This window comes from Salvelinus alpinus, chromosome 3 (genome assembly GCF_045679555.1).
Source record: "Salvelinus alpinus chromosome 3, SLU_Salpinus.1, whole genome shotgun sequence".
Classification (NCBI taxonomy): Eukaryota; Metazoa; Chordata; class Actinopteri; order Salmoniformes; family Salmonidae; genus Salvelinus; species Salvelinus alpinus.
Window position 1 is genome coordinate 24,944,540 of NC_092088.1, and position 12,063 is coordinate 24,956,602.

The 12,063-nt window shown below is 42.1% G+C and overlaps 1 protein-coding gene and 1 long non-coding RNA gene across 5 annotated transcripts in view; one reads left to right on the plus strand and one right to left on the minus strand.

Annotated features, from left to right (window-relative positions):
* The window catches only part of LOC139570398 (uncharacterized), a 10,472-nt gene extending 1,493 nt beyond the window's left edge, over positions 1-8,979 (minus strand). Inside the window, exons 1-2 of the long non-coding RNA XR_011674061.1 lie at positions 8,840-8,979; positions 857-1,092 (exon numbers count right to left, since the gene is read on the minus strand). This is a non-coding gene — a long non-coding RNA (uncharacterized lncRNA). The remainder of the gene's footprint in view (positions 1-856; positions 1,093-8,839) is intronic.
* ankfn1b (ankyrin repeat and fibronectin type III domain containing 1b) overlaps positions 1-12,063 on the plus strand; it is a 295,078-nt gene that overhangs the window by 229,427 nt on the left and 53,588 nt on the right. For all 4 annotated transcript variants that reach the window (XM_071392239.1, XM_071392238.1, XM_071392237.1 and 1 more), the window contains one exon: positions 5,219-5,341. In XM_071392239.1, the coding sequence (XP_071248340.1) occupies positions 5,219-5,341 (123 nt within the window). The remainder of the gene's footprint in view (positions 1-5,218; positions 5,342-12,063) is intronic.

A 12,063-nucleotide genomic window follows, 5' to 3' on the forward strand; every position in this document is an offset into this window, starting at 1 on the left:
CCTTTATATTGATAGTTTATTGAGTGGCTACAATTATTATTAAAGTACCATTTTGTTTTATGAATATGGAGCATGTAAATTATGTTTTGGAGTCCCCCCATAGTACTTGGCACTTGGCGGGCACAAGCAGTGGCACTAATTTAGCAGTGTAATAAGAACAATTTAGTGGGTGCTCTTTCACACATGTACAAGTGTGTATTAATACGCATGAGGGAATTGGAAATGTGTTTTTTGCGTTTCCCAACTCTCCCTGAGACGCCCTCGGTCTGCCTTGTCGACTCGGCGATTCATCTTGCAACCTTTCGGTTACTGGCCCAATGCTCTAACTACTAGGTTACCTGCCACCGGGTTCACAGGGTGAACCCCTGTCCGGCCAAATCTCCCATCAATTAGGCTGCCGTCTGACGATATTCCCACACCCTCTCACATGATTCACACTGGAAAATATGTTTGTTGTTTGGGATGGAGTTCAGGAAATAGTGAATGGGAATGGGATGGAAGTGGGAAATGAGCGGGGAGATCGTGCCGATGGGGTTAGTGTTCAGTACTAACCCCATCGGCACTTAGCCTAGTTGTTAAGAGTGTTGGGCCAGTAACCGAAAAAGGTCGCTGGTTTGAATCCCCGAGTCGACTAGCTGAAAAATCTGTCTGTGTGCTTGAGCAAGGCACTTAAACCTAATTGCTCCTGTAAATCGCTCTGGAGAAGTGTCTGCAAATATATATATATATATATATATATATATACAGTACCAGTCAAAAGTTTAGACACACCTACTCATTCAAGGGTTTTTCTTTATTTTTGCTATTTTCTACATTGTAGAATAATAGTGAAGACATCAAAACTATGAAATAACACCTGGAATCATGTCGTAACCAAAAAAGTAGCCACCCTTTCCCTTGATGACAGCTTTGCACACTCTTGCCATCCAAACTTCTTCCATTTAAGAATGATGGAGACCACTGTCTTCTTGGGGACCTTCAATACTGCAAACATTTTTTGGTACCCTTCCACAGATCTGTTTCTCGACACAATCCTGTCTCGGAGCTCTACGGACAATTCCTTCGACCTCATGGCTTGGTTTTAGAATAAAGCTGTAACATAACAAAATGTGTAAAAAGAGAAGGGGTCTGAATACTTTCCAAATGCACTGTAATTGCAGAGTCTTCAAATTCTTAAGCTCCAACAGTGCAGGTCAAAAAGAGAAGTGAATGAAATAATAATATATACATTTTTACAACAGTAAACATTTCGAAAAACATATTTCCACTTTGACATTATGGGGTATTGTGTATAGGCCAGTGACAAGACATTTTAATCCATTCAATTTAATCAATTTTAAAATCAGGCTGTAACACAACAAAATGTGGGAAAAGGGGTGTGAATAGTTTCTGAAGGCCCTGTAGCTGCCTAGTGGTGGCTATTCAGCAACTGATGGTCTTGGGGTAGAAGCTATTGGCTTGTCTTACAGTTTTTGCAATGATGCTCCTACTGTATACTGCCTGCGTCTGAATGATGGAAGCAAGGAGAACAGGCCGTGGCTCGGGAGTTCCTTGATGATCTTCTTGGCCTTCCTGTGACACCTGGTGTTGTAGGTGTCCTGGAGGGCAGGCAGTGTACACCCAATGGTGTTTTTGGCTGAGTATACCACCCTCTCTAGAGCCTTGCGGTCAGTGGCGGTGGAGTTGCCGTACCAGGCTTTGATGCAGCCTGACAGTTTTCTTTCGATGGTGCTCTGTATACTGTGAGGGTCCTTGGGGATAGGCCGAATTTCTTCAGCCTCCTGAGGTTGAATTGTTATTGCCGTGCCTTCTTCACCACAGTGTCCATGTGGTTTGAACATTTCAGCTCCTCTGAGACGTGTTTGCAGAGGAACTTTGCGTTTTTGACCGTCTCCACGGCAGCCCCGTTGATGAGGATGAGGATGTGCCTGGTTCCTCCTGAAATCCTCAATCAGCTCCTTTGTTTTGCTGACGTTGAGGGAGAGGTTGTTTTACCTGGCACCACGCCGTCAGAGTGCATACCTCCTCCCTGTAGGCCATCTCGTCATTGTTGGTAATCAGGCCTACTACTGTCGTGTCGTCAGCACTCTTGATGATGGAGTTGGGACTGTGCGAGGCCATGCAGTTGTGTGTATACAGGGAGTACAGGAGAGGACTGAGGATGCACTTATGTGGGCTCCCCGTGTTGAGGATCCGTGTGATCACCGGTGCAATGCTCTAACCGCTAGGCTACCATCTGATAATATTACTAAGAGTAGGGACTCTTACTCATGTCAACTAAAAGTAACAAAAAATGGCACCAATTACTCTGTCCAAAGTCAAGACAGAACTTAATTTATTGATAAGACAGAGATCAGAATTTGCTCTCCATCGAGTTAGACTCAATCATTACTTCCATGGTAATCGTCCCAATCGTTTACTGGCCAACAAGCTACACGGTAATGATCAATTAGCCCATATAGCGACTATTGAATCTGAAACGGGGGAATTATTATCCGAACCCAAATAAATCAATAAAAGATTCTCCCACTTCTATAAAGAACTGTACACATCTGATTGTAAATCCACACCAAGCCAGACTAAGAAGTCCTTTCTAAAATAATGAAGATCTCATCTTCTCTCAACAGAGGAAGCCGCCTCACTGGGTGCCCAAATCTCTCTCAATGAACTCAAAAGGGCATTGGATAGCATGAATAAAGGCACATCACCTGGATGGGATTCCTCCTAAAGTCTATTTGAAAAATGTTGAACCAATTAGGTCCACTATTGCTCGAAATGATTGACACAGCTGTTCACAAAGTTTCATTTGGGAGAGATGTGAATACAGCACAAATGTTGCTTTTATTCAAAAAAGGTAAGGATGCCATCCAGTCTTCTCACTATCTCCCCCTATCATTTACAAAACACAGATATTGCGTGTTAAATTGTTTTCCAAAATGTTGTCATCCCGTCTCGAGACATACCCAAATTGGTCCACACGGACCCAAGCGGGTTTGTTAAAAAACATTTCTCCTCGTATAACCTCCGTCGACTATTAAATATCTGAAATGCTTCATCCGAAACAACAGCTCATTGGGTTGTATTATCTCTCGATGCAGAAAAAGCTTTTAACAGACTAGAATGGTCATATCTCTGCTAGAAGCTTTTGCAGAACGCTCAAATCATTTCAATCCGACCTCAGTAGATGGAATAACATCCCAGTTGCTTTAAAGGTGCAATATGCACTATACCCTACGAGGTCCGGAACCTGCTGGTTTCCTGTTCTACCTGATAATTAATTGTACCCACCAGGTCTAAATCAGTCCCTGATTAGAGATCAACAATGAAAAAAATGCAGTGGAACTGGCTTCGAGGTCCAGAGTTGAGTTTGACGGTTGTTCAGAGTCATTGTACCATCTAAACCGCTGTGAAATATATTTTCCATAACCAAAAATATTATATTTTCAAATGTTTAAAGCTGATGTACAAAACCGAAAGTAAAAGACGCACAAAGAAAACTTAAGAATGGGAAGCATAGAAATAGCGTACATAGAACGTATCTGCTGCTTCTTAGACTTGCTTTCAATGAGAATGACAGATCTACAACTAACATTTCTTTGTGAATTTGGTCGGGTCGCCCAAAAAGTTAAATATTGCAGCTTTAACTGGCAGAATATCTATTGTCAAAATGAATATGTTGCCACGGCTGAATTTCTGTAGTTCAATGCTTCCCATGGCTCCCCCTTCTGGCTATTGGGGGTTGGATGGAGACATGTTGGCTGGGTGATGTTGGGGGAATGGGATGCGAGGTTGGGGTCGAAATGTTTGTATACTGTAGTTGATCAATACTGTAGTTATGTACCTTTTGTAACGTTTTCTTTCTTTTTTCTTCTGCTTCCTCTTATGAGGGGCAGCCCACAGGTACAATGTGTGAAATAATGAATTGAAAATATATTAACAGAATATTACTTTATTTTAGTTTAAATATAGTACCTGTGAGGCCCCAACATTTGATACAAACATTCTATAATTACCACCACGACTGGACAGTGTTTGTGTTTTAGGAACATACGGTATCTTTTTTGATGTCCTCACATTGTTCTCATCCACAACCTAATGAAACATTCTGGGAACATTTAAAGGACAGATTAAATGTGTTCTAGGAAACGTCTTGCAACATCAGCAGAATGTTTTATACAAACTTTCTATAATTATCACCACGACTGGACAGTGTTTGTATTATGAAAAGATTCGCCTCGACCTAACGAATGCTCTGGGAAGCTTCACAGAACCAATTTTGGTTTGCTAGGTGGATCCAAAGGTTGTGCATTCAATCCCAGTGGTAGACACTTGTTTTTAATAGTCATGGGATTAGATCCATCCACCACCCCCTTCCACAACACCCCAGCCTACTTGATGGTAGTGCTCACTGTTGCCCCTAGTGTCCAATTTGAAGGCATTTTGCAACAACTTCAGGATATTTTATCTTTATTTAACTAGGCAAGTCAGTTAAGAACAAATTCTTATTTTCAATGACAGCCTAGGAACAGTGGGTTAACTGCCTTGTTCAGGGGTAGAACAACAGATTTTTACCTTGTCAGCTCAGGGATTCGATGTTCCAACCTTCCAGTTACTAGTCCAACGCTCTAACCACTAAGCTACCTGCCACCCCTAGGTTGGGGTCGAACCATGGACAGATGTCCAATTTGTAAATCAATCTTGAGCGATCTGGCTGGTTTACACTTAAAAGATCTGATCGAAATCAGCTCACATTGCGTCTTTTAATCGTCTACACCTGTCTACAAAATGTTGGCACAATCAGAATGTGGACAAGATCATGACAAAGGAAGAATGTTAGAACCAAGTATAAACGGGGCTCTTGTGAGTGCAACTCTTTGATGCCAAATTGCTTTTAAAGCACTGATTGGTCCCCATGCTGTTACCACAGCAATATTACCAGAGCTGAATCTCATCTAATCAGCCTGTGATGAATAAGAAGAAATATGAAAATGTTCCGTTTTTAATTTAGACAGATAGGAGGAACTGGGACATTGCCAACCTAATACAGAGAGATGAAGACCTCACTGTTTCTTTTTCCCAACAGTGAGTGATCACTGCTTTCTCAGAAAGCGATAGTCCTTCAAGGGAATAGTTATAATATTAGAGATTTATGCTTCATCTGTTGATTACTTTTTTGACTAAATACTGACTCTGTGTGTATTTGTGTTCCCTCATCCAGGCCAGAGTCGAGCATATCCAAATTCACTCACCGGCTGTCCCTAAAAGAGCGGCAGACCAAACCTGAGAAGACTACACTGGATAGACCTCCGTCCTACAGGAGGCGCTCTCTCAGTCTGGACTGGTAACGGTCATAGTATTACTATACACCGAATGTGGGTTGTGTTGGAATAATTTGTTACTGTATACCAATCTCTTTGAGAAAAATGTGGAATTTCAGTTTACTTCCTGAATTGACTTAATTTAAATGGAACTGGCCTAACCTTGCTCCACACCAAACATGGCTTGTGTTGGAACACTTATTTTCACCTTGTCCTTGACTCCATGACCATTAATACAGTAGGGTCGTTCCGCAAAAAGAGTACCTTTTGCCTCTCTTTGATATTTTAATTGGATTTTGTGCACAAATATTGCATTTTAAAGCCTTGCCTCCATGACTCCATTACCTTTAATAGGGTCGTTCCACGAAAAGAGTACCTTTTGCATCCCTTTGATATTTTAAGTAGAACTTGCGTTTTAAAAGCCTGTTATATTAAATAAAGTGCCATTTAATATAGACCACGTAAAATTAAATAAATCTGATGTTTAATATAAAGACTTGCTAGGACGTGCATCCTCTGTGACTTCTTGGAAGATTTTAACCCACTTAACCCCAACATTTCTCCAGGTTTTCACCATCATTGTAAGTCCCTAGCTCTGCCCTAGTTATTTTGTTGCTTTGACAAACTCATTTCCGAAGATTATTACTTTCATGTGATAAGTGATTCCTTTACGTCTGTCCCTCATTTCAAGGTCAACTCTGTTACGTGAACTGAACTTTCATTTTAATATGGCAAAAAACAATACCTTTTTTATTCAAAGGAAACATTGAACATCTGCTCGTCAAATTATAGTGTGAAGGCAGGTGAGCTAATTCTACTCTTTTTGTATGTTTTCTGGTGTTTTGTGGTGGAAAACTGAGCGGGTCGAGCATAAAACGTCAACCCTGCTACCCATAGATAGACAGGCTAGATGTTTTAAGAATTTCAATTTCTCAGTGAAGCCTGCATTCAATTGCCCCTTCCTGTTGCACACAACAAGATTTCATTCCCCCTGTCACAAGGGGATTTATGGCTGATTTAAGATAAAATCCTCAAACTTGTTACATTCAACCCTGGTACTTTATTTGGCACTTAAAGGGAAACTCCTCTGAAAAACTCCACTGAAAAACTATCTTTGGTATTTTTTTAATTAGTCTACTGTTGATCCAGTCCCAAAATGTTTTGCATGTCAGCAGTAAGGTTTTCAAGATATTTGACTACAAGAAGCAAAGTGTCACTTGCCACATCATCATGAGGACCCCACAAATGTATTAAGTTGAACATGTGCTCTTTATGACAGAACGTTAAAATGTTGTTATTATTATTATTTTTATACTAAGTTGCACTAGCCTAAAGGTACTTAATTGGTGGAACGACCCAAAGGTAAAGAAACTGTAGGTGTCTACTATGGTGTTCTCACAAATCTAGTTCCTCAGATCAGTGGGCATGAAAGAAAGGAAATTATGGAAGGAACTTATTGGAGTATAGATCTAAACTGCCTTAGTTCCATCAATACTATTGCGAAGAGTCACAAGCTCAGACTATGAGAGGTAGGTGATAAAACAACAGAGAATTTGAATGGTGAAATGCAAACTGGTGGCAGCTTTGGGATCCATTGCGCGATTCCTCAGATCTCAGTGGGAATGATTGGAGTCATTGGGGTGATATAGAGGGATATAGAGCTGTGTTGGGAGTAGTTTGGGCGGGTTTGGCTGGGGAGGGTAGTTGTAGGGGTGGGGTCCTTTTCTGTCTCTGCGCCTGGGATTCGTTGAGGAGCGCCAGGCCAGTCTGCTCCAGTGGCGCCGCTTCATCTTGCTTTTGTAAAGCTCCGGTCTTCAGGCAGACGATGAAAAGAGTTTGAAACCCTTCCTTCACGAGGCTGCTTTCTCGTCCTGTCCCACCCATTGGAATCCTTCCCACTCTCCTTGGCTTCTACCTCCTGTCGTCTTGTTCATCTGCCCATCTATACTTCTGTCTGTCCATTCATCTATCCTCTCCTCAGACCTTCTGCTATGCACTCTTGGCCCCACTACGTCCCCCTATTTCACCATTGGATCGACTACAACAGGATCTAGCATGACCGAGCACTTCCTTTAACACTCCAATTCATCTGGTCCAAAAAAACTCCAATATCCTGTTTCCCAAATGTTGTATTGTTGTGCTCGACGTATCAGAGTTGGACTGTATGTACTGGACGAGTGTCTGGTTGATGAGTGACAGGGGTGAGGTTCTGTGAGGTCTACGGTGCGGTCTGCTGTGAGGTCTCATGAGGTCTCACGTGTGGTCTATGACTAGAGGTCTGGATGTGTGGTCTGGGACTACAGGGCTGGTGTTAAGTTTGTGAGCACTGGTGTGCTGTGAGGTCCTTTAACTGTGCCGTGTTCCCTGAAGTAGCGCGTGGTGCGCAGGGACCTGGATTGATGTGGTCTGTTCTTAATGAAACACAGTGGGTAGATTGGACACACTCATTTACGAGGAGGGGGTTGACTAGCCTACAGCTGGATTAGAACTTTCTCCGGGAGAGCGACTGTTATAAACCCAGAACGACTGGCCTTTGTGACATCATAAACGCAAGACCCTGAGAGGAGACGTTCAAGGTTACAGATGAGCCATGCTACTGTAGGTGAAACGGGGTCAGTCCGGCTCCGTAGGAATAAAACGTAGCCACTCTGGAATGCACAGTCTTCCTCGGCGGAAACATGTGTGCTGTAGTAGCATCTATTGAAAACTTCCTTTAAGCACTTGCATTTTTGCAATTGTTAAAGGCCCAGTGTAGTCAAAAACTACATTTTTCTGTGTTTTATATATATTTTCACACTATGGGTTTGGAGTAATACTGTAAAATTGTGAAAATGATGATAATGCCCCTTTAGTGTAAAAGCTGTTTGAAAAGACTGCCTGAAATTTCAGTCTGTTTTGTTGGGATGGAGTTTTGGCATGCCTGGTGACATCACCAAGCGGTAAATGAGTTAATAGACCAATAAGAAAGAGTTCTAAACCTCTCTGCCAATAACATAATTGTTCCCTTTCCCACTCAGACCACACCCAGACAGTCCTTGCTAAGAATCTATTTTTGTTTCTTGTTGACCATTTCAAATGAAAACTATCACAGTTAGGCACTTCATTGTTACTCAGAAATGATTTGATATTGAGATAAAAACGGCTGTATTGGGCCTTTAACATGTCTGGTACTTTCTGGATTGTAAAATTTAGACTTTTTTTTCAAAAAATCTCTAATCACAGGATAAAGTACTACTCATCATGTTTTGACCACTGCCATTGTAGTAGAATGAACATGAAATGGAATTAATGACTAGGCTACATAAGGTTTAGTTCTCTAGAGGCTGAAGTATTCTTTTTGATCACAGAACAAACCTTCTCAAGTTTGGCCCTCACACTGTAACGTAAGACAACACTTACATCTAACAGCAGGCTTGGTATCTATAAGCAAGCTTTTCCAGTGCCCCGCCATAAAACTGTTTCAGGCAATTTCAACGCTTAATCATCTATTTACAGGACTGTTGCCATTTATTTGTACTTACGTCTCGGACGGAAACAGAAACGCCACATTTACTACGTCCTGAGCCAAGAAAACAAGCAAACGGTTGAAATAGGAGCTGTTTTGTAACTTTATCAAAGTGTCGGCGTGCTGGCTGGGTCCTGGGAGAACGCCATAATAAAAGATAATGGTTGTGTTATTGTTATTGGTAATCACAGTAAATGAGCTCTAGGGGGACTCGTAGACGAGGGAGGGAGAAGGGAGAAGGGGGAGGCGGAGGGAGAAAAGGGTTATGGTTATGGCTGGCGATATGAAACAACATATTGAAGTGTTTTATCAGGAAACCATCATCATTAATCATGCATGAGGGCGGCCCTGACATCCCTGCGGCAGATTCAAAATGATACCCGTTGCCAGAGGATGGGAGGGGAACGGATTTCGAGTTGGGGGTGTTGGGGTTTGGGGGTTCAACAGTTATCTAAGGGCGTTTTCAATCTCCTTCCTCAGTATCAGGCCTCCACAGGTCCATCTTGACCCAGAATACTGAAGATTTGTTCCAGGTAGAACCCTTTTTGATTCGAGGTAGAGCTGTTTTGGGTTCCATGTAGAGCCTTATGTGGAAAGGGTTCTACATGGATCCAAAAAGGGTTCTTCAAATATTCTATGGAATATTCTATGGGGACAGCCAAAGAACACTTTTAGGTTCCAAATAGGGAGAGTTTTTTTCTTCTAAGAATATAGGTAAGGGAACATTGCATTGGACTTCAATTATGGTCCAGTATACCGTCTCTTTTTAAAAGAATTATCAGATGTGCATCTTAACCCAGAATACAAAATATTCATCATATTCTAAGTGAACAATGGACAATGAATGTCCACTTTGTTCATTGTATACCGTCTATATTTCAAGGCACTATCAGACATGCATCTTTGTCCCATTTCCGTTGGATGAAACGGGCACATCAGAGATCAGACAGCCTCATGAGTCATACCGTATTTCTGGTACTTTATACTTGAGGCTATAAAGGGACACTGGTCTTGCTCCAGTATAGCCTGGTTAATAAGGGGTTATTTCCATATCCTCTCAGGGGGAGAGAGACTGTTCCAGTGCAGTGCCAAATCCCTGAATACAATAGGAGCTGGAGCCCAGAATCCGATCCAGTATCGCTATTTCCCAGAACATTTCTTTGCAATATGCCCAGAGAGGAAAGTCTATACAGAAGTACTTAAACATTAGAATTTTGAAATGTCCATGACATTCTTACGTTAAGCCAAATCTCATTGCACGTTTAAATCTGAACGAGTGCAGTGGACTGAAAAGTGTTTCACATACTCAGACTTTAAGAGGCAGAGGTGATAAAACAACAGAATTGTAATGGTGACATGTAAATAGTGGGATCCGTTGTGGGATCTTTTGATCTCAGTAGGTGAATATCACTGCACTCTCCCGGGCCCTGTTGATCGAATGGTCCTCAGTTGCTGCATAAAATCATTGATTCAAAGTAATAATAATAATAATACATTTCATTTGTATCGAGCTTTGAATTTTTAATTTTTTTTTATTTAACCTTTATTTAACCAGGTAGGCAAATTGAGAACACGTTCTCATTTACAATTGCGACCTGGCCAAGATAAAGCAAAGCAGTTCGACACATACAACAACACATAGTTACACATGGAGTAAAACAAACATATAGTCAATGATACAGTGAAAAAAAAAAATAAGTCTATATACAATGTGAGCAAGTGAGGTGAGATAAGGGAGGTGAAGGCAAACAAATAAATGTATAAATAAATAAAAATATAAAAAGGCCATGGTGGCGAAGTAAATACAACACAGCAAGTAAAATAAAAAATAAAAACACTGGAATGGTTGGTTTGCAGTGGAAGAAAGCGCAAAGTAGAGACAGAAATAATGGGGTGCAAAGGAGCAAAATAAATAAATAAATACAGTAGGTAAAGAGGTAGTTGTTTGGGCTAAATTATAGATGGGCTATGTACAGGTGCAGTAATCTATGAGCTGCTCTGACAGCTGGTGCTTAAAGCTAGTGAGGGAGATAAGTGTTTCCAGTTTCAGAGATTTTTGTAGTTCGTTCCAGTCATTGGCAGCAGAGAACTGGAAGGAGAGGCGGCCAAAGGAAGAATTGGTTTTGGGGGTGACCAGAGAGATAAACCTGCTGGAGCGCGTGCTACAGGTAGGTGTTGCTATGGTGACCAGCGAGCTGAGATAAGGGGGGACTTTACCTAGCAGGGTCTTGTAGATGACCTGGAACCAGTGGGTTTGGCGACGAGTATGAAGCGAGGGCCAGCCAACGAGAGTGTACAGGTCGCAGTGGTGGGTAGTATATGGGGCTTTGGTGACAAAACGGATGGCACTGTGATAGACTGCATCCAATTTATTGAGTAGGGTTTTGGAGGCTATTTTGTAAATGACATCACCGAAGTCGAGGATTGGTAGGATGGTCAGTTTTACAAGGGTATGTTTGGCAGCATGAGTGAAGGATGCTTTGTTGCGGAATAGGAAGCCAATTCTAGATTTAACTTTGGATTGGAGATGTTTGGAGGAGAGTTTACAGTCTAACCAGACACCTAACCAGACACCTAGGTATTTGTAGTTGTCCACATATTCTAAGTCAGAGCCGTCCAGAGTAGTGATGCTGGACAGGCGGGCAGGTGCAGGCAGCGATCGGTTGAAGAGCATGCATTTAGTTTTACTTGTATTTAAGAGCAATTGGAGGCCACGGAAGGAGAGTTGTATGGCATTGAAGCTCGCCTGGAGGGTTGTTAACACGGTGTCAAAAGAAGGGCCAGAAGTATACAGAATAGTGTCGTCTGCGTAGAGGTGGATCAGAGAATCACCAGCAGCAAGAGCGACATCATTGATGTATACAGAGAAGAGAGTCGGTCCAAGAATTGAACCCTGTGGCACCCCCATGGAGACTGCCAGAGGCCCGGACAACAGACCCTCCGATTTGACACACTGAACTCGATCAGAGAAGTAGTTGGTGAACCAGGCGAGGCAATCATTAGAGAAACCAAGGCTGTCGAGTCTGCCGATGAGGATGTGGTGATTGACAGAGTCAAAAGCCTTGGCCAGGTCAATGAATACGGCTGCACAGTATTGTTTCCTATCGATGGCGGTTAAGATATCGTTTATGACCTTGAGCGTGGCTGAGGTGCACCCATGACCAGCTCTGAAACCAGATTGCATAGCGGAGAAGGTATGGTGGGATTCGAAATGGTCGGTAATCTGTTTGTTGACTTGGC